This window comes from Phyllostomus discolor, chromosome 8, assembly GCF_004126475.2.
Source record: "Phyllostomus discolor isolate MPI-MPIP mPhyDis1 chromosome 8, mPhyDis1.pri.v3, whole genome shotgun sequence".
NCBI lineage: Eukaryota > Metazoa > Chordata > Mammalia > Chiroptera > Phyllostomidae > Phyllostomus > Phyllostomus discolor.
Window position 1 is genome coordinate 73,748,314 of NC_040910.2, and position 21,881 is coordinate 73,770,194.

Here is a 21,881-nt window from a genome sequence, read left to right on the forward strand (position 1 = left end):
GCTTCCTGGGGAGCTGGACACAAAAACCCCCATTCTGCAGAAGAAACAGGGGGACAGATTGATAAGTGACTTCCAGTAGACTGAAGTCCAGGTCTCCCATGGAGACCAGGTGAGAAGCAGGAAAGTGAGGGAGCAGGAGGGAAGCTGGACATGGCTTTGCACGTGCTGCTGCCGGGCTGGTGGGCCAGGAGAACCCAGAGCTGGCAGGGCCATGTCTGTGGACCTGGAGCCGGGGAGGCCCCTGACTTCTGGGGCTGGGAGGGACCCGGTGGGAACCATGGACTTTGGAGCCAGAACGCCTGAGTTCAAATCATGGCTCTTATCAGCTGTGTGACCTGCAGCTTTGTTTCCTCATCTGGAATACGGGGATGACAACAGCAGCTACTGCTTGGAATGGTGATGAGAATAAATTAGTTCATATATAGGGAGGGCTTAGAATGGGACCTGGAACCTAGTAAACACTATGTAAGTATTATCTTCACCCTCTTCCACCTCCTCCTCCTCCTCATCATCATCATCCAGGGTGCACTGAGGGGCACAGGCCCACAGATGATAATATTTGGCCCGAGGCTGGTAGGGACATTGCCGCCTCCACGCTCTCCGGCCCTGTCCCCAAGTCCTCCCTCAGCCCTGGCAGGCTCCCCAGCCTCGCTGGGCTGGGTGCCTGCTTGCTTGCACCGGGGAGCCTGTTCGCAGCGTGATTACAGGATTAAATACTGTGATTGCCACAGATTACCACAGCAAGGCTATAAATAAGTCCAAGGGAAGACATGCAGGTCTCGCCATCTCCCGGGCACCAAGCCCTCTGTTAGGTGGGGGCCGTGTCCTGCACCCTCTCTGATTACACAGACCAAGGAGCCCCCACATCCTTGATCCACCTGCAGCCATTTTCCCAGGGGCCTGCTTGATGCTCTGGGCATCAAATCAGGGAACAAGGGCTGTATCCTGGCTGCAAGTGATGCTGAGGCAGCTCCTGGCTCGGTGGGGATGGGAGACTGGCAGGGTGTCCTTAGCACCCCTCACCCCTTCCCTAGCAGAGGGAAGGGTCTGGCCTCCTGTGCCGTTTGGGGTGGAGCCTTGCCTCCTTTCAGTGAACAAAAGCCAGAGATGCTTTGCTTTGGGAAAGGGAAGAGGGGAGCCCTAGCCTGCCAGATCCAGATTCTGGCCCCTAGAGAGTAACTAACAGGACCATGTTGCCCCACTGAAACGTACTCTCTGGTCTTAGCAGGAGCCTCCGTAGACAAGCAGAGAGGCAGCCTAGGGGGCCCCTGCCGGCACCATGCCCAAAAGGGCCCTGCTCTCCCAAGCACCAGACGTCACCACCCCAACGACTGAGGCCACAGACTCCGACTCATCCACAAGACACAACTCCTCCACTGCTCCTTGCCCCTGCTCGGCCTGCTAAGCCCTTCCTCCCCTGCAGACTGGCAAATTCTCACCTGTCCTTCAAAACTCTGCTCCGTTGTCACCACCTCTGGAAAGCCTTCTCAGATCTACTTCAGCAGAGACCGTTACACCACAGCATGCTGGGCGGGGCTGGCTTACTGCTGGGAGGTCGCTTGTCTATTTCCCCATCAGACTGTGGGCCCCTTGGGAGCAGAGTGTATCGGCTGTTGGGGCTTTGTGTGGTGTTTTGATGGAAACTTACTGCACATGAAGATCCAGGGCTCACAGACTGTGAGACAGCTCTCTGCGGCCAATGCCCCAGGAGAAGGGATTCAGGGGAGCCTCATCCTTGGGAAGCACGTCTCTTAGAAGTCCCCAGGGAAACCGTATCAGGGAACCTCTGGGAATTCTGGAGCAGCGTGGCCTGCACTTGTTGGCTCTGCATCCAAAGGCTCCCCTGGAGCCTCTGGTGACGAGATCGGCCGGCAAGGGCCCTGGCTGGCGGGGAGCCGCATGCCAGGCCCACTTCCTGTTCATTTCTGCCCGCATGACCCTATTCAGGCCGGTCCCTGCCGTGCCCAGATACGGGATGGAGGAGCCCACAGCTGTTTTTGTGACGTTTTGTGACAGCCTTTGAGGCAGGCCAGCTACCACAGTGCCTGCTTCCAGCGCCCCTGCCAATCCCGGCACGGGCTCGGGTGGCCCACCCAGCGTGCCATGGCTCCTCCTGGCAGCTGAAGAATGGAGGCTATTTTTGCTTAATCACCACCTTGGAAAGGCAGAAATTGTGATCATCCTCCTAATTACTGATGTGCCACACTGCTCTGGAGACAAAAGCCAAGGTCATCACCCACACACTCTCAGCGGAGTCACCCCACTCAGTGGCGGTCTCCATTCTGTGTTGCCAGCTGTGGCCAGGACCCAGGAGGGGTGTGGATGCGGGGGTACCCCTTAGCTAAAACTGACCATTCCGTTTCACCCTCCACTCTACCAGCCCCTGCAGCGCCCCCCACCTCCATTCATTGACTCGCCAGCCCCAGGGTCAACCGAGCAGAGCTGGGCCCAGCTCGAGGCCATGGGGCATGTCCTGAGCGGGACCGACAGCAGTGTCTGATCCTCTGGGAGCAGGTGGAAGCACAGGCCTGGTGCAGACACACGTCTTGTGCTTGAACCCAACGGCTTTGCTGTGTTGCTCTGACGTGGGAAGTGAGAGACATATCTGGGAAGACCTGGGAAGACCTAGAGGCTCACTCAGCAGCGAGCAGGGGTCTCAGAGCCCCATGTAAACCCACACAGAGAAGGGCACACACACTGGAGGAGGTGGACCATGGTGGGTAATGTAGACCCTAGGCAGGGGGCACCTTGGACGGCCTCTCCACACCACCGCAGAGTAAGGGCTTGGCCTACATTCTCTCTTCGAGTCGGGCAGTCAGAGATTCTCGGATCCAGGCAGGAAGAGACCGTGCCCTGCGTGAGTTCCTGCCTCCATGCCCAGCAGCGCCATCCCTAGGGCCTGCACAGACCTGCAAGTCGCTCTGAGGGCTGTGGAGAAAGAAGGATGATCCGGGAAACTGCAGGTGGCAAAAGATACCTGGACTCCAAAGCAGTTAGTTCCAACAGGGAGCCTGGCATCAATGTCCATGCAAGTCCTGTTGCAAATTAACAAACTCGGGTTTGGGGAGCACTTGGCAAAGAAAGGAATGAGTTCTGATAGTTTCACCTGCAGTGTACCTAGCCAGCCCCGCTTCAGTGTGTGTTGAGTAGGGTCACCGGGCCTGGGAACTTGAGGCAGTGCCAAGGGCTCAGAGTGTCTGGGGAGGAGGCAGACACCAGCAGAATGACAGACTAGGAGGGGACCCACAACAGCTTGGGGGTGCGGGTTAATGATCACCAGCGGGATGTGGGTAGCATGGCCTGAAGCAGGGGAAGGACAGGCCCTCGGCTGACTGTTTTAAAACTTTTTAAAAACAGGGAAATCTTTGAGCCCGTGAAATGTTCTTTAGGAGCCCAATCTTCAAGTTAGATGAAAGTGGACCGCCTCTGGCTGAAGCAGGTTGGGGGCCCAGAGCCCCACTTTCCCACTCCACCCACCCCACCCCTGAGGGGTCCCCGCCAGATACAACTGAAAAGCTGTCACCTTGTTCACCACCCTTCTCCACGGTGGCCCAGCACCCACCCTGGCGAAAACCAGCAAGCTACGTGGAGAGGTGGGGGACTGGGCCTGTGTACTCAAAGGAAACACACCAAACATTCACTGAGTGGTTTTCTCTAAATGGTAGGACCATGGGAGATATTTTTTTACCTTTCTACTTGTCTCTATTTTCCAAATTTTCTCCAGTGAGCCCGCAGTCATACAGAGTTTAAAACTCTTTATGAATGTATCTACTGAGTACACAATACAAGCATATGTCACAGTGACGATAAGAACATTTTTAAACAAGCCAAAACCTATACTTTACTGCATGTTAACACTACAAGTAAAATGTTTCCTGCCCTCTCAGAACTGACAGGCTAATGAGGGAATGTGAAAAGGAAGAGAAAGGCTTGTGTGAGGAACAAATACACGTGAAACACACTGAGTGACTTACCATCCAGCAAAAAAAAAAAATCTCGATTATCACTTGCCAATTCCTACTCTATTGATTATTGCCCAAATTAGTGTCAGGGCTGAAAATACTAAGATGACTCAGATACAGCAAATGACCTCAAGGATCTTCAGGAGGTGCCTTAGGTCACATGATCGAGGTCAAGTCATGTGACAAATACCTAGGTCACGTGACCAAAGGCTGCTGACAGCCTAAACCACAATAATAGGGCTGCCAGAGGTACCTCTCAGCCTCTAAGGCTGCGTGCACTAGAGACTTTTGTTTGGAATACGGAGGGGACATTCCTGCTCTGTGCTGCACCTCAGGCCACTTCAAGGGCACGTGTGGAGACCAGTTATGGGGCAGGAAGGTGTGGAAGGGGGCCCAGCCTGGAGAAGAGCAGGCTCCAGAGGCCATGGTAGCTGCTTGCAGATCCCTGCAGAGCTTTGCTTGGGCCACAGGAGCAGAGAGCACAGCCAGGATAAATGGGTGTGAGGTGGTTTCTGGAAAGTCCCAAGTTTTAGCACAACCTAGGAGATGTTTACAACAGCTTAAAAATGACCCATGCTGTCCTGGAGAAGACAGGGAGTGCTCCTTCACCAGGTTATACAAGCAAGTTATGTAAGTTGCCACTCAGCAGGGAGGCTAAGGCAGGAATTTCCTAACGGGCTTGGGGATCTAGAGGCTTAGGCCCCTCCTCTGGCTCCTTAACCCTTTCAGTGTCAACATCCAATCAGGTCAGCCTGGACTCACCCTGCTAAGAGGCCAAAACCCCAGTAAGTCAATGAGCCCTCCGTAGAGACACTAGTCCAGACTAAGTCCAGACCCTTGCCAGGGTTTGAGCCCTGGATCCTGCCTCTTGAAAACCTGCCGGCCACCCCCGGCGAGCATCAGGAGAGCTCCAGGGAGCGACTTCCCCCGGACTCCAGCTCAGATCAGGAAGGGCGCCACATCCCATCAGGCCCACTGAAGGGTCCAGAGATTCGATTTAGCTGCAGGAAAACGCCCTCCTGCACTGCGCTGGGACACCACAAGGTTCTTGGCTCCTCCTGTCCTGGTGACTCTTCCGTAATAAAAGCAGCCCTCCGAAGACCCGTCTTGAGTTTCTAATCATCATCCAGCGTCTCCAGCAATCTTCACATTCATCCTGAGAGGCCAGAGTGCTCTCCCCATTTTACAGATGAGAAAACTGAGGCTTGGGGAGGTTAAGTGATTTATTTCTATATGTAGGCAAGGAAGAGGGACTTGAACCAGGTCACTAGGCCAGGGCTCTTTCACCCTCCCGCAGCATTGCCCACAAAGATGAGGTATTAGACAAGGGTGCTCTCAGCACTCTTTCGAATGCTTCCACACCACTGCCTGCCCTGCAGAGTGGTAGGAAGGGCAGAGGGAGAGGGGCTGTTATTAGGAACAAGAACCTGCTCAGACCTTTTGGCCTGCCCCCTAGGGGACCCCTGTCAAGCCCACCCTGGCTCTGCTTGGAAGCTGGAGCAAAAACAAAGAAATGCAATAATCTGCTCCAACCCACACATTCCCTCTCACCCTGGTAACCCCCTCAAAATGAATGTGGGTTCCAGAAGAGGGCTGGGAATGGCTCTTAAACATACAGATAGATGTACTCAATCTTAGAACCCTGGACTAGAGGAATGCTCACAGAAATTACTCTAAAACACCTTTTTTTCACTTCTCAGACTAGCGATGATCAAACCCACGCTGCCCAGGGTGTGAGAAAACAACCCTCCTCATTCATTGCGGATGAGAGCGAGAACCAGTCCAACCTCCGGGGAGGGCAAGTTGACGATGCCATTCAGAATACCAACTGCCCTTGACGCAGCGAGTCCAAGTCCACGTGCATAACGACACATGTACCGTGCTAACCATGGTCACCCCCTACTGATAATACAGACAAAAGACGGAAAGCAGACCCATGTGCTCGCCCACAGGGGACCACTGGGACACACTGTGCGTCAGTGAGACTTGACACCGTTGCGGAGGCACGAGCCTCTAAGTGCACTGAGACAGCAAGACAATCCCCATATTTTTCATCTGACGAAAGCAAGGTGGAATGCACCGTATGCTCCCATCTGTGTGGGGTACATATAAAAATACAGACAAATGAATATTTATGGAGATGTTCATGTATGCCGAGACTATTTCTGGAATGGTCTATAAGAAGCTCGTCATAACCTTTGCTTCCAGGGAGAGCGGCACGGGGAGCTGGAGGACGGGAGAAGAGGGCTTACTCGTCACCCTTTGTTCCTTTAGTGTTTGATGCCATGCACGTGTGTCACCTACCCAAACGGCAGATTAAAATTCAGAACTTTTTCAATGCACATATAGCAGGGTGATTTTTCCCCCTGAGGTATCAATTTCCGATTCCTCCTGGCTCTGGATTCTTGGCCTCTGGGGAGGTTTGGGGCAGAGCTCCCTGGTCTTTGTTTCCAAAAGCACCTTTATTCCCAGAAGAAAAGGATTTGAGGAAATAGGGGTTCTCTCAAGCTGAAAAGAAATCCCTAGCTCCACCCCAGACTGAGAGGAAGACAAAGACCAGTGCCGGGCACCCTCCCAACTTGGGGTGCCCTCGCAACTCCAGGAGGATGGACAACTTCGTCTGGCCACCCTCCGGCCCAAGAGCTGCAAACCAGGGCAGAAGGGACCACCAGGCTGGGGCCCAGGCGCTCGGTGCTCACAAGGCCACACCCCTGGACGAGCATACACACTCACCCCCTGCAGGTGCTGGGGAAGAACCTGGGGGCCCTGAGAAGCCTCTGGGATCACAGGTGGGGAGTTCCACCCACACAGCTGCATGGGTAACCAGAGAGAAAATTATAAATTGGAGTCTAGAAAAATGAATGAAAGGTCCTTCATGGGTGAGCAGTGGATTGTGCAGGACGATCTCCATTTGCCTCTCCAGACCCTCTTGCACCTCCCAGCCTGGTGAGGGCATGAGGTAGAGACTCCCCTGCTTTGGTCTGGGCTTGCCAGGGGGGAAGGCACCCCAAGGAGAACCCGGGAGTGTGAGGCTCCCTCCCTGCCGGGTCACCAGGGAGCTGACTGCTGAAGGCTGCAGCTCTTTGTGCTGCGTTTTATTCCCAGAGCCTGTCAAGGTGCTGGCATATAAAAGATACTCATTAAACACTTTTCAAACAAATGGATAAATGAACAAATAATGTGTTTCCATTCTGCACCCCTGTGAGCGTCGGAAGCTGTACATGTCCCCAGCAGAGCACAGGCACTGCACAGGTAGACTCACATAGACACACACGTACCTTGACATACATGCATGCACTGAGGCATTAACATACACGCCAACGCACATACACAAATGCACAGGCACACACACACACACACACACACACACTAGAACAGGCTGAGCCAAGCATAGACATACGCACACACACGCAAGAAAAGTGCTCCCAAGGCGGACGTCTGCCATCCTGAGCTCATTAAAGCTGGCTAAATATAGCTCGTCTGCAGCTGTGCTCAGCAAGCTGCCCACACAGGCCAGGAAAAGACGCCAGTTACCAGGCAGAGGAGTGGGGAGACCAGCTGTGGGCAAGGGGCTTCACGCACTGCCCCTGTGGGGGCGGCTAGGCAGGCGCAGGGCTGAGGGTGTGCAGAAAGGAAGCCTGCTGCTGGCTGGACACCCACAAGCCCTGGTCATTGACCGAAGGCAGTGGGCCAGGGGTCGAATCACATCCCCACAGCCCGGTAGATGATGCTGAGCACCTCCATCTTCTCTGTTTCCCTTGGGGACAACCACACATGGTGGTCTGACAGTTAATTTGGTCAAGCAGCAGAGCTCAGCCCAGGGCCAGGGGCTGGAGTCAGGACACAGCCTGGGACGAATCAGGGCCCCACTGGTGGCTAGGGGAGCCACTCGGTGGGGAGGGAGATCCAGGCTCAGTCTGGGACCATCAGGACTCAGTCCGCACCATTGTCGGGTCTTGGTCTGGGGGCGAGAGTTCAGAATCCCACTGAGCACCCCACTCTAATGAGCAGCCTTGGCCATGGGCCGACCCTTCCCACACTTGGGGCAGCCACCTGCTGCCTCCACCCTACCCCACCCGCCCCCAAGTCAGGCACTGGCCCTGGGAAAGCCTTTTGGCAGGCACAAGGGTGGGTTCCCTGTGTCAGGTCACACACTCCACACTGGCTGGGCCGGCCCTAAGTCAGTCCCCTCTCCTGCAAGCTCCCCCATCAGGTGGGAGTGAGACAGGAGAAGCCCCTTCAGTTCTTACTTTCCTGTGCACATCTGGACCCCAGGGTGTTTGAGGGTGGAGTGGAGCTGGGCACCTGCATGACTCAGGGGACAAAGGGGCACCTCCCCAGGCACCTGGGTGACCAAGGAAAGGAGAAACTGCAGGAAAACGGCAGCTCAGACCAGCATGGGACCAAGGTCTGGAGATGGAGTGAAGAGACCGGGTCTGAGCACCTTCCCCAGGAGGTTGCTTACTCCGAGTCTTCCTTTTCTCCTCATGACGTGCTTGTGATGGCTGCAGCCCTTCCCAGCTCCCAGGTCACTGTGGAGGTCAGAGAGGCCTCTACACCGTAGTGCTGCTGTGACAGGAAGGGGAGAGTGAGGCAGCCACGTGCCTCCCGGGAGAGTCATGCTCCTCCCTGGAGATGGGCCTGGGGGGCCGAGGAAGGAGAGCTACCGCACCACTGAGCAACGGCTCCGCCCTCAGCCTCCTGGGAGATGCGCAGGAGTGAGCCGGGAGGGGAGGGCCCAGTTTCCCACTGTGCTGGGTCCCAAGAAATCATCCTGGAACCCCAAGTCCTTCCTACAATATGCCGCAAAGGGGGCTGTGTGGGTCCCCTCCACAGGGATAGACGGAATGCTCAAGCTTCCCAATTAGCTTATGAGAAAATGGTACGTAGAGTCTCCATGCTCCTTCTGGAAGCCGGTGTGGACAGCAAGGGGGAGAGCCAGTGGGCTAGGGAACAGGCAGATCAGGCTCATCCTTGACTGGAGAGCAATCGCAGGGCAGCAGCTGGAGACCACAAGGACAAATCTGACTCCTGTGAAGGTCTCTGACGCTCTGAGGAAGGACTGGAGTGGGAGACACTGGAGGCAGAGAGGCCAGCATGCAACCCGTCTGGGAGGGAGAAGACAGTGGCCTCAACTGGAGGAGGGACCGGGACAAAGAGTGGTGGAGGCGCTGATATCGGTAGGAGATACAGTGGATACTCTCAGGAGTCTGATCTGATTCTGGAAGGTGACGGAGATGGAGAAGTCTAGTACGACCCCACATTTCCAGTTTGACTTTGTGGAAAATGGTACCATTTGCTTTGGACAGAGGAACAGGAGTGAGGTTCGAGAAGCAGGTGCTGAGTTCCTCGAATGCCCACGCTCAGCACCGTGGCAGCGCCCAGCACTGCAGCAGTATGCTAGAAATGCTCTATAAATGTTTGCTGTGCTGTGGAACAGCATCAGAGCTGGACAGAAAGACATGCAGACCGAGGAAAGCAGGAGACAAAGAGGTAGCACGGGAAAACCAGAGCAGCTAGAAGGGACTGCAAGTACAAGCCAGACAGGGGTGGGCCACAGGCAGGAGCTGAGGCTGCACAGCAAGTCAGTGGGAGGGACCCAGGTCTCCAGGTCCACCTGGCCCTTTCTCTCCTTTGCCCTCTACCCAGCCCCCCACATACAATAGCTCCCCAGACTTTCTCCACTCTGGTCCAAACAGAAAGAACAAGCAACTGTGAGACGAAAGCTGGGACTACCTGGCAGCCACAAAGGAGGGAGGATCCTAGGACATTCCCCCACCAAGGCCACCGCAGATGGCCCGGGGAAGGCCTCCTTCCCGGCACTCACAACGCCTGTGGCCAGCTCAGAAGGGCTCCCTGGGGACTCAGACTCCTGAAGAAGCATCTCTGACAGTGACCCTGGAGACAGCCACAGCAGCAGCCAAGTGTAGGAAAGACCAAGCTCCATGAGGCGATGAGATTCACCCCCAGCCTGAGCCCGGAGTTCCAGTTGCCAAGTCTCATCCAAAAGCCAAAGATAAGTGAGACCATTTAATGCTTCCTCCATGAGAGGTGCAGATCTTGGCACCACATGCATGATCTCTGCACCCTCGGCCAATCTAGGAAGTAGCCATTGCAGTCATCTTTCCACCATGGAGTAGACTGAGGCTCAGAGACGAGAGGTAACTTGCCCAAAGTGGAACAGCAAGTAAATGAAGGAACGGGCCTCAACCCCAAGCCTAACCTGCAAAGCTCAGATGCCACAGGATTTAATGCTATAGGATTTTATCCAGTCCCAGCATTTTCCGACTCCTCCAGGGCAATTTGTATCACTTCCTACCTTGTTTTTAGTGAGGTTTTGAAAACCAAGTGGGAATATTATGATGATATACAGGGATGTGATTGTAAATAGTAAATCACATTATTAACATCAGGCATCGCTGTTATTCTGTTTTTATTAGGGGCTACAGAATTTTATTTTATCAATTTTGGAATAAAAATAAACAAATCACCATCAGTTACCACCATCATTTCATAAAAGACAATATTCGAATGCACCAGTTTGCAGACGGGACGCACCAGCGGAATAAAAAGCAGCCCTCCCAGACGAGGGCGCTCTCGGCGTTACAGAAAAACGTAACAGTGTAACAGTGTTGCAGGCTTTTCACTGCCGAAAATGGGTCCATCCTGGGAATCGCTAAGTCCAATGAGCACTACGGCTCCGTAATTCTTCCACGCTCCTACTGTTACTCTTTACTAAATAAGAATATCCTTAAGCAACATAATCCTAACTAAAATCGGTAACCATGGTGAAAAAAACACAAAGTTTGCCTCTACTTAAACACGCTTTTTTTTTTTTTCCAGCCAGCTCCAGAAGACACCAGACATCTGGTCAAGTTCACCCATGTCTGCGGCAAACGAGGTCGTGGCTCGGCTCTGTGGGGACAGGCGGCTGTTTCCCCACTGAGGCTGCAGCTCCCAGAGGCCCAGAGGGAAGGTCTAGGCTCCTTTCCTGGCATCCCTGTATTAACCACGCTTTTTATTTTATGGTGTTTGGGCATCTTGGGGACACCTAGCTGGCCGAGGGGAGCCTGCCCCTCCCAGGGCATGCTATTTCCTAGAGGCAATAAACGTGGACTTCACCTTTCATATGCAAACCAACCAATCCACCTCCTTTATCTAACTCTCCCAGGCCAAGCCCCTGCCCTAAGTCACCCCAGGGCTGGGCATCTGACAATTAGGGACCATCACCCTGCAGGCCAGAGCCTCAGACACGATTCCAACCAGCCAGTGCCCAGCAGTTTCCTCTCCCCTACCTTCCTTTCCCTCGGAAAGCACACTAAAGGTTCTGGTTTTCCCCTCACTCCTTCTGTCTCCTGACCAAACCTCGTGCTTCCCCAGGGCCCTGCACGGCAGGGCATGTCCACTTGGGAACTGTACATAATAAATTTCTTCAATGGCATTGATCTCTGCAATTTGCCACTCAGTCACCTCTATGGATAAAAATCCCAGGGCACTGCACATTTGAACACAGCTCCCCCCACCCTGCTGAGCTCCGTCCCTTACACTCCACGAGGACACAGCGCGCTTGCGGCCTGCGCCCGGGGGGTGCCCCTGACACTGACGCCCCTGCCTTCCAGCCCCTGAGGGGCTTTGTCTTGAGTCACCACTGGACCTTAGACACAGAGAAAGCTCCTCAGGAGGCCCGAGCGCCTACTCAGTGCTGGGGCCGGGCCCGGGGAGGCTGGCGTGGCAGGCAGCCCTCCTGCACCAGAGGGGCGGAGAGCTTGGAGGAAGGCCTCCGGGAAGGCTTGCACCTGGGGGAGAGAGTGGGCAGAGTGGGCTGAGCTCCCCTGAGGACAAGCAGAGTTTACCACCCCAAAATATGCCTTTTGGGATATTGATTATTTTAAGCTGGTTATTTTTAAGGAACAAAAACTCAGAAAGAGGCTTTTACCTCCCACTTACCTGCCTAAAGGAGTTTAGATAGAAAACCTGCCTAAAGGAAGAGAGCCATCACCTTGGCAGTGTGAACTCAGCGTGGGAGGCAAGGAGGAGCCAGCAAAGTCCCTGGGCCCCCCTGTTTCGTGTGGTCCAGCAAGAATTCAAGAATTTGTTCACCACACTGTGCTCATTCTCATCTACCTGGAGAATTGCCTACCTCCCCTTTAAAGTCCCGCCTCCCTCTCCTTAGTCCAAAATAGCACATAAGCCTCAACGGCCCAATGTGTCCTGGGGTCCCATATTCTTAGGGATCCCCTGTGAGTACATATGTAATAAATTTGGTCAGTTTTACTTTTTCATCTGTTTCATGTCAATTTCATAATTAGTCCAGCTGGAAGAGCTGACAAGGGCAGAAAGGAAACTACTTTTCCTCCCCTATACCCCCAAAGCTACAACCACAGATCAAAATAGGAGAGAAAAGTAAGGGAAGCTCTGAGCCTACACCCTCCTCCCAAACACACACAGACTCCTCTCCCAGCTTCATGTGAAACTCAGTTCTGCCCAGAACAAAGACATTTGACTCGGTGCCCACCAAGTTCATCCCAAACCTCCAGGAACTATGCCCTGAGTTTACTGTGCCAGCCAACAGACATCTTCACCAAGTCTTTCCTGGATGAATACTGTACTAGTCACCCTGAGAAAACAGGCGGGAGGAGCCTGGAGAATCTGTCTGACATGAAGGATGACAAGGCCTTGGGAGGGCCCCAGCCTCTGCAGGCCTGGCCCCTGAGTGACGGGATGTAAGCACCACACCCTGGCGTAACCCTCGAATGAGGGGCCTCTGACCTCAGTCACCACAGTGCCGCCATCTGTGGTGTCTGGTAGTTGTGTCACCCGAAGGAGATGAGCATCAAAGGCTCAGGAGGGCTTGCTCTCCACTCCCGTCCTCCCCTCTCTCTACCCCCATGTCAACAACACATGAGGCTTTCCGTGGTCCCATCTGCTCTGCTGGGCTCAGCCTCCAGCCACCGGCCTCAGGCCTTCACTCTGGCTCTGCCGCAGAGATGCCTAGTGTGTGGGTAGTTTTCCGCAGGGCTCAGCTCCTGGGGCAGAGAGAGACCCCAGGCCCTCCAATCCTGCCTGCAGGCCCAGTGGTGAAGATCCTACCACCCCCTGGGCTCTCAGTGGACAGAGAGGCCCCAGGACCATGGAGCTAGGATCCATCCGAGGGGAAGACAAGACACCCAGGGTGGGGGACAGGTTTAACTCACTCTGCTTTTCCTGGAGGATGCTGGACGTGCATGGCACACTCCCTTCTCCTGCAGAAAAAGGAAGAAACGTGAGCAGACACCCCCACCACTGTCTGTTGGCCAGACACTTAGGAGGCTAATTTTGGCTGCCTCTGCCCCTTCATTCAGCGTCCCCACTCCCCGAGCTGGAGGTGGGCAATGTCTCTCCCACCCTCTCATACCCTGCCCCACCCGCCACACTTAGCTCTTTGTTCTTCTGTTTTAAATCCTCACTTGTTTTTTCATTGCTTTTAGAGAAGAAGGGAGAGAGAGAAACATCAATTGGTTGCCTCCTCTACATGCAGAGACCAGGATTATACTCACCCAGATGGGGAATCAAACCCAAACCCCAGGTCTGTGTCCTGACCTGGAATCAAACCTGCAACCCTTTGGTTACAGGTCGGCACTCCAACCACCTGAGCCACACCGGCCAGGGCAAGCTCTTGGTTCTTCATGCAAGACAAAGCATAGCACTGTGACCCCATTGCCTGGGGAGGTAGGGACTGGCCGCCTTCCTCCTCGGCCTTCTCTGGCACCTCCTCCCTTCCCACCTTCATGAAGCAGCTGCCTACCTGGTGTTGCCCTCTGCACACTTACTCTCCCCATGATGGGCAGCACTGAACACCACAACCATGCAGACAATAGCCAAATCTCCGTCTCTAATTCTGCCCTCTTGGATGTAAGTTTTTGATCCAAACCCCCCACTGCCTCCTGGGCATCTACTCTGGACACTTCTAGGTAGCTCACTCTAACTATGCACCCAGGAGGGGTCCGGAGCTGCCCTCTTCCCCAGGCCCCACCTCAATGAAGGTACCACTCCCACCCCCCACCCCACCCCACCCCTGCTTAGGAGCTGGCCACAACCCTTTCCCTTTTTTGCTCCCCCGTGTAATCAGTCACAGAGTGCTGTGGGGTCTGCCTCCTTCTCTCCTCAACACTCCCTCCCTCTTCACAAGATACAGACTGCACAGTGGAAGGTATTTCTGTGTTGTTCACGGGTGTGTCCTGGGCCTAGAACAGTGCTTCTCAATATTCATTGAATGGATAAGTGAATGAAACACATACACACACCCCAATACACAGCAGCATACTACCCAAATACAGAACTCCATCCTATCTCCTTGGAATATCAGAATAGCTTCTTCCTTTTAATGGGAAGCTTTTCCCCCCTATAATTATGAAGCAATATAAGCTTCATACTGAAAATTTGGAAAACACTAATAAACATTAATAAGGAAGATCCATTATAATCCCACCACTGATCCTACTTTATGTCATTCCTTCTTCTCTTCTCTATACGCACTCTGGGGCCTATTGAGGTCATATCAGCTCTTTGCAGGCAGGAACTATGTCATTTATGTCTGCATTTCCAAAAAATAGATCAACGGCTGACTCATGGACGACAATGAAGAATCACAAAATACACGTTTTGTACTTCAAGTTGAAGCATAAATGGTTCCCCAATTAAGTTACAAAACCTTTTACACATCATCCCAGTGGCTATATAATCTGCTATGGAGTGGCTACATGATGGTTGACTTTACAATTTTTTAAACATATTTTATTTACTTATTTTTAGAGAGAAAGGAAGGGAGGGAGAAAGAGGGGGAGAGAAACATCAATTGGTTGCCTTGCATATGTGCCCCAACTGGAAGCCTGGCCTGCAACCCAGGCATGTGCTCTGATCAGGAATCAAACTGGTGACCTTTTGGTCTGCAGGACAATGCCCAAGCCACTGGGCTACACAAGGTAGGGCTGTTGACTTTAATATTATCCACTGGTGGAAAGTTTCTAAATTGCACCATTGTAATTACTGCTTCAATGAACATCTTTGTGGTTGTGGCTCATTCCACATTTTCTATTATTTCCTTAAAATACATCCACAGAAGGAGAATTCTGCATCATAGGACAGGAGTCTTCAAGGCTCTTGATGTGACTGCCTGATCGCTTTCTGTGAAGTATACCTTCTGATTTGCACACCCACCACAGCAAAAGATCAGTGCTATAATCTACAGATACTCACCTCCCTGGCATTTACTTGGGCCTGTTGAATTTCTCTGCTTCTGGCTTCACCAGTTCAACCTTTCTACACCTAGCATTCCAGTGCAGCCCCAGCATTAAATTCTCAGCCTGACAAGGAAGCCTTCCCATGCAGTGGCCCCGCCCATGTCTCTGGATCTGCACTCACAGCACAGCCTGCCCACCTTTACCTGTTCTTCCTTCTACTCTCCTCTTTCAAATTCACTGCATCCTGCAGGCTGGGCTCAGAACCAATCCTGGGGCCACCCCTTCCATGAGGTTTTAATTCTTCCCCGGGAACCTCAATATTAAGGACCCCTGTCCTCAAAAGTCAGTTCTGGGTCCCAAGGGCTAGCACAGGGTCAGGTTCAATGAAGGCCAGCTTCCTTCCCTTTCAAATGCCCTCCTGGTACTCACTCCACCCGACTGGGAACCTCAGAAAGGGACCTAAGCCCAAACCTCTAAGAACTAGAAAGCTCCCTGTGTCCACAGTAAGGCTGGAATCTGAGAACTTGAGGCGCCAGCCCCCGCTCACGAGACCCCAGCGACTGGGAACCTGGCCAGTCAGCAGCTCTGTCAGAGCCCCACAAGGCTCGGCAGCCTGAAGGAGCCCTTGGCATCGGGAGTCCTGGCCTTGTCTCGGTGCACTGCATGTTTGGGGCCTTGAATATGCACATCTGTCCAATGGAAGGTTGCGCTCTGCCACGCTGAAAGGCCCTCCAGCTCTGCTTTTCCTGCTTTCAAGGGTGAGGTGTCCTGAGCCTGGAGGATGACACCCAAGTGACCAGCCTGGGGTCTGGGATGTGGGTAAGCAACGTAGAGGCCATGCCGCAGCCTGGAAACTCGATTTCAGCCCTGACCGGAGCGGCTCAGTGGGTTGGGCATCATCCTACAAAGCAAAAGGTCACCAGGCTGTGGGTTTGGTCCCCGGTCAGGGCATGTATGAGAGGCAACCTCTCTTTCTCCCTCCTTCCCCGCCTCACTAAAAACAAGTGAAATCTCCCTGCCTGAGAAGGCCATGTCTTCTGAAGAATCCACAGATACCAGGTCGGGCCTCCCCAGCTTCCCCAGCAATTTTGAGTTTCCCTAAAACATGTAGGTAACTGTAGCTTCTCCAAGGACCCCAGTTCTCCGAGGAAGGAGCCAGGAGGGAGTGCCACTGCGAGGTCAGTGTGCAGGATTCACACGGGCGTCTACACAGATAGAAGGGACCACGTTAGAAAGGGGGGTGGGTGCCGGGCCAGGAGCTGGGCGCAGAGGTGTGAGTGGGCAAGGCCGTCCCTGGGCGTGGGGGAGCTTTACGTTGCCCTGCGCTTCCCATCGTTGGGTCACTGTGATTTCACACCTGTGCAGAAGAGGCCCCTTTACAGGTAAGGAAACAGAGGCTCAGGAGGACAAAGTCACTTACCCACTGTTTAGATCTAGTCCCTTGTGACACCCCAACTCTGCTGAGGGCTCTTCCCATGACCCCACCTCTGCCCCTATTTGGTGGGGCGTGCGGAGCTTTCTAAAGCAAGGGCCTCCTGGGATGGCCCAGGCAGCTTGGGCCATGCTTCCTGAACTGGGGAGTCACTGAGGCTGATGAGGGCTGACACAAGTCAGGGGCTGAGGAGTGGGGAGCAGGGGTGTGGAAATGGGGGTGCTTGCAAGGGGTGCAGGTGAGCTGTGTCCTGAGGCTGTGACTGGCTGGTGTTTCCTCAGGCTCCATCTCTGCTGCTGTGAAGCCGGGGCCAGGCATCCAGATGGCAGGGGGCTGCTGAGGCCACCAACTGGGCAGGAAGGAACTTGCTGGCTGACAAGGTGAGTGTGGAGCCAGCACAGCAGGAAGCTGCCTCCCTGCCCAGCTTCAGCCCCAGCCCCAGCGCTGCCTCCAGCCCCAGCTTCCCTCCAGCTGCCAGCCAGCAATTGAGTGGAGTGAGGGAGTGAGCGGAGGAGTCAGCTCTGAACCGGCTTTCTGATTAGCAGGCTCCCAGGACGAGGGTGATTAACCAAATGTGCAACTGGCTCAGCCACCACCTAAATGAGACCCCACTTGATCTGGAACTTTCCAGGGCCTCTGGGCCCCACAGCCTCGCCTCAGCTGGAGCTTTCTTCATAGGCTGAAGCTGCCAGGACAGCTACACAGAGAAGGCTGGGAATGGGGGCAGGGCCCTGGTCGCCTGCCCCAGGCTCAGCCCGCTAATCCTTCATGTCCCAAACTCCCACAGCCCTGTGCATCTGAGCCTCATCATCTCCTCTGGTGGTTTCCTGGGAGATTTTATGTTTCCTCTTCCCAATACCCTTCCAACAATCAGAGCTACCCGAGAGGCAAAACACGCAGCTAAGATCAGAAGCATTTTCACCAAACACCTGAAACAGGGGCATCTTCCTGCCTCCAAGGGGAGGGTTAGGGGGCTGCTGGGGCAGCAATTCAGAAAGGAGAAACTGGGAATCCTCCCCCGATACTCCAGATACTCAAGTGCCTGGCAGGATGGGAGTAGTCGAACCCGTGATTTGCAGGCCCCCAGGAGCCCAGCCAGGCTCTGGCCCAGCCTGATAGCTCAGTTGATGGAGTAAGGCTGACAAGGGAAGACCCCTCACTCCTCCCTGCTCAGACTGTTCCCCAAACACTGGGCCCCTGCTGAGTTGCAGGGTCAAGGTTCACCCTCCTTGCCCCTCACCCAGCCCATCACAACCCCCTCTACACTCATTTCCTGGCCCCTGCTATGATCTTCTACACTGGCTTCCACAACAATCTTTCTAAAAACTGGCTTGGCCTTGAATGGTGTGGGCACCATCCTACAAACTGAAAGGTCATTGGTTCGATTCCCTGTCAGGGGACATGCCTGGGTTGTGGGTCAGGTCCCCAGTTGGATATTTCTCTTGAACATCGATGTTTCTCTCCCTCTCTTTCTCTCTCCCTTCCCTTCTCTCTAAAAACAGGTAAATAAAATCTTTTTGAACATAAAAATTAAAAAATGGCTTGTCATTCCCCTGCTTGCACTGTCCTGTGGATCCCTAGGGGTACTCTGAGAAGAGCCCATCTCCTCTGCCTGACATTCAAGGCCTTCATCTTCAGCTTTCCCACTCTTCCTCTTCTCCCTGACCTCCCCACCCCTTTCACCAACCCCCAAGCAACACCTTGTACCCCAACTTCAGTCAAGATGAACTTTGTGTGGTTCCCCAGACTCCCCTACCTTCTAGTATCTTCCTCTCCATCACTGCACCTGCTGCTCTCACTGCCTGCTGCACCCTCATGGGTCTTTCCAGAGACCCAGAAAGCCTCTTAACTCCGTGTGTCTCAGCTCAAGCTCCACATCCTCTTTGATCCCTCTGCCCTTTGTTTCCACTCTTGTTAGAACAATTTGCTCACTGGGCCAGCTGTCCCACCCCCAGAGTCTGGGAGTCGGTCAATTCTGAGTCTATTTCTGAGTCATCGATGTGTCCCTAACATGGACTGGCACAGGGCCTGACACAGACTAAGCAGCAGCACGTGTGCACCGAATGCATACTTGAGGGAGAGAATGCATGGACGCACCATAAGCCCCTCACCTCTTCAGGTTCAGAAAGAGAGGCAAAGCACACACCCAGGAAGACACAACTGTAAGCAGGTAGGTCACCGCTACAGAAGACAGCCCAACTAAGCAGTGCTGGGCATGGAGGAGCTGGTCTGGAAGAGGCTATAGTATCAGGGAGCTCCCTGAGGAAGTGCATAGGATTGCAAGAGCTAGAAAAAAGCAGGGTGAAGGCAGGAAACAGAATAGCTCAGGTGGGCTTAAGGATTAGCAAGCAGCCCCTAGGCATTCATCTGGAACGCAGGGTGAACCGAAGAGGAGGAGAAGTGTGGGCCAGAAGTCGTGAATACCAGGTCGGAGATAACCTTGGGATCACCGAATTTAGCAATAATTGGACAGACCCTTGATAATATCCCCTAGGTAGCCGTTCCAGGGCTGTTTGAGTCTTGTAGTGATAGCAAACTTAATTTATAATTGTCCCCGGGCAGTTGTAATTATTAGAAGAAAGAGCCATTGTGATGGGGTTCATGCCAGGCTGGGCACTTTTACTTCATTCTGTAGGCAATCAAGACCTAGTTACCAACTCCATAGCAGAATGATATGACTAGATTTACATTTTAGAAGCATTCCAGTGGGGTTGGATAAAGACGGTAAACTGGCAACCTGATCCAGCCATTTCCTCCTGCCCCAAATCCCTAGAAAATGACATTATACATTTTCTATGAATTAATCTTTTATAGCATTGTAAAATAAAAGGGGTGTCCTTAGCAGACCAGAAATTATAAGGCATCCCCAAAAGGCAGAAGGCAGAGAGATATGGTAGAGGAAGGTAGAACTCGCTACATAATTTGCAGGGTCCATAAAAAATGAAACTGTGGGGCCCTTGTTGAAAATTATTTTAAAAATTTAATATGGCAGAACATAAATGCAAGTGTGAGACCCTATGAAGTATGGAGCCTTGTGTGACTGCCAAAGTCAAGTGCCCATAAAACCAACTCAAGAGAGAGAAAACCATAGCCTCAACCCTGCAAAGGAAGGTCTGTACCCAAAGGTGTGCATAGCTCAGAAGGAATAGCAGGCTCATAGGTAGAACATACAGCAGCAAAGGAAGTGTTTGAAACTGTCTGGGCTTCCACTGTAAGAGGATCCAGGTGCTACAGTCCGTCCCCCAACCCTTGCTTGTGCTAGGCAGAGGCATGTGTCCCCAGGTGTGAGAAAGGATGAATGTTTGAGGGACAGGACACCCTGGAAGGCTGAACATACCCAAGAGGAACAAAGCATAAGCTAATGACTCAATTCACCCAACAGCATTTTCTACCTTCCCCAATAATTGTTTTACCCTCCCCAATAATTAGATAGTAGCAGGTTGCAGTGAACAGACATATCACGTCACTCAGAGATAGACTAAGAAGGAACTGCAAATATACAGTAGAATACACATCCAAATATTGCTAAATATCAAAGGAAAACCAACACTGTGGAAGGAAGATATCAAACTCAATGACTGAAGGAAGCATAGAGAAATGGACCTGTGGATTCCTTGAACCAACTTAGTGTCATAATAATTAATGATTGGCAAGTTTTAGCAAGCACTAGAACCACCTAAAGGGCTGAGTAAGACACAGATTCAGAGCTGTGCTCATGGAGTTTCTAATTCACTAAGTCTGGGCTAGGGCTTCAAAATCTAGATTCCTGACAAGTTTCTGACTGCCACGAACACTGTCAATCCAGGGACCACTGCTTGAGAACCACATATCTAGATACAAGGGCAACTAAAGTCAGAGGCTGAATGGTAGAAAAAAAAGCTATGGAAAGCTGAAGTCAGAGGAAATGATCAGGGACACCTAGGCAGTAGCTGCTTCCTTCTCCTCAATGACAATGTGGCCTTGACTGTTTGTTTCAAAAACAAGAAGAGCCCTGATTGTAAATAGTCCCATAAATGACAGCTCATAGACTGTGAGTATAAATTATTCTGGAAGAGATATGTAACCTGAGCATAAAAGATTAGTGACATGGCAAAGAACAAGTGGAATTTATTCCAGGAATGCAAGGTTGTTCAACATATCAAAATCAATCAGTGCAATATATCATATTAATAGAGTAAGGGACAAAAACCACATAATCATCTCAACTAATGCAGAAAAAGCACCTGGAAAAATCCAATACCCTTTCATGATAAAAGCACTCAACAGCCCTGACCAGGTGGCTCAGTGGTTGGAGTGTCATAACATACGCCAAAATGTTACAGGTTCAATCCCCAGTCAGGGCACATACCTAGGTTTCAGGTTCGATCCCCAGTCAGGGTGTATACAGGAAGCAACCAATCAATATCTCTGTGTCCATCTTCTCTCTCTCTCTCTCTCTCTCTCTCTCTCTTTCGCTCTCTCTCTCAAATCAATAAGTATATCCTCAGGTGAGGACTGAAAAAAAAAAGCACTCAACAATCTTGTAATAAGGGGGAACTTCCTCAACTAGATGGAAGACAGCTACAAAAACTAACAGCTCACAGAGTATTTAAAGGTGAAAGACTAAAAACATTTCCCCTTAAATCGGAAATAAGCCAAGATATTGGCTTTCCCCACTCTACTCAACATTATACCAAATGATCTAGCCAGTAGGTGAATAAGGGAAATAAAAGGCACCCAGATTGAAAGGGAAGAAGTAAAACTACCTATATTTGGAGATGACAGGCTCTTTTTTTAAAGATTTTTTAATTTATTTTTCTTTTTAGAGAGGAAGGCAAGGAGAAAGAAATGGAGACAAACATCAATGTGTGGTTGCCTCTCACATGCCCCCTACTGGGGACCTGGCCTACAACCCAGGCATATGCCCTAAGTGGGAATAGAATCAGCAATCATTTGGTTCACAGACTGGCACTCAATTCACTGTGCCACACTAGCCAGGGTGATGACAGGCTCTTACATACAAAAAATCCTAAGGAATCACCCCAAAAAATGAATAAATGAGTTCAGCAAGGTTTCAGAGTACAAAATCAACATACAAAATCACTTGTATTTCTATATACTTGTAATTAACAATCCATAAATAAAATTAAGAAAATAATTCAAATCACAATAGCATCAAGAAAAATAAAATACTTAAGAATAAATTTAGCCCTGGCTGGTAGAGCTCAGTGGATTGAGCATGGGCCTGTGAACCAAAGGGTCGCCAGTTTGATTCCCAGTCATGGCACA

The 21,881-nt window shown here is 52.2% G+C and overlaps 1 protein-coding gene across 1 annotated transcript in view; it reads right to left on the bottom strand.

The window, feature by feature from the left end:
- PITPNM3 (PITPNM family member 3) overlaps positions 1-21,881 on the bottom strand; it is an 84,971-nt gene that overhangs the window by 31,454 nt on the left and 31,636 nt on the right. Inside the window, exon 4 of the mRNA XM_028534692.2 lies at positions 13,157-13,204. Coding sequence (XP_028390493.1) covers positions 13,157-13,204 — 48 coding nt within the window. The remainder of the gene's footprint in view (positions 1-13,156; positions 13,205-21,881) is intronic.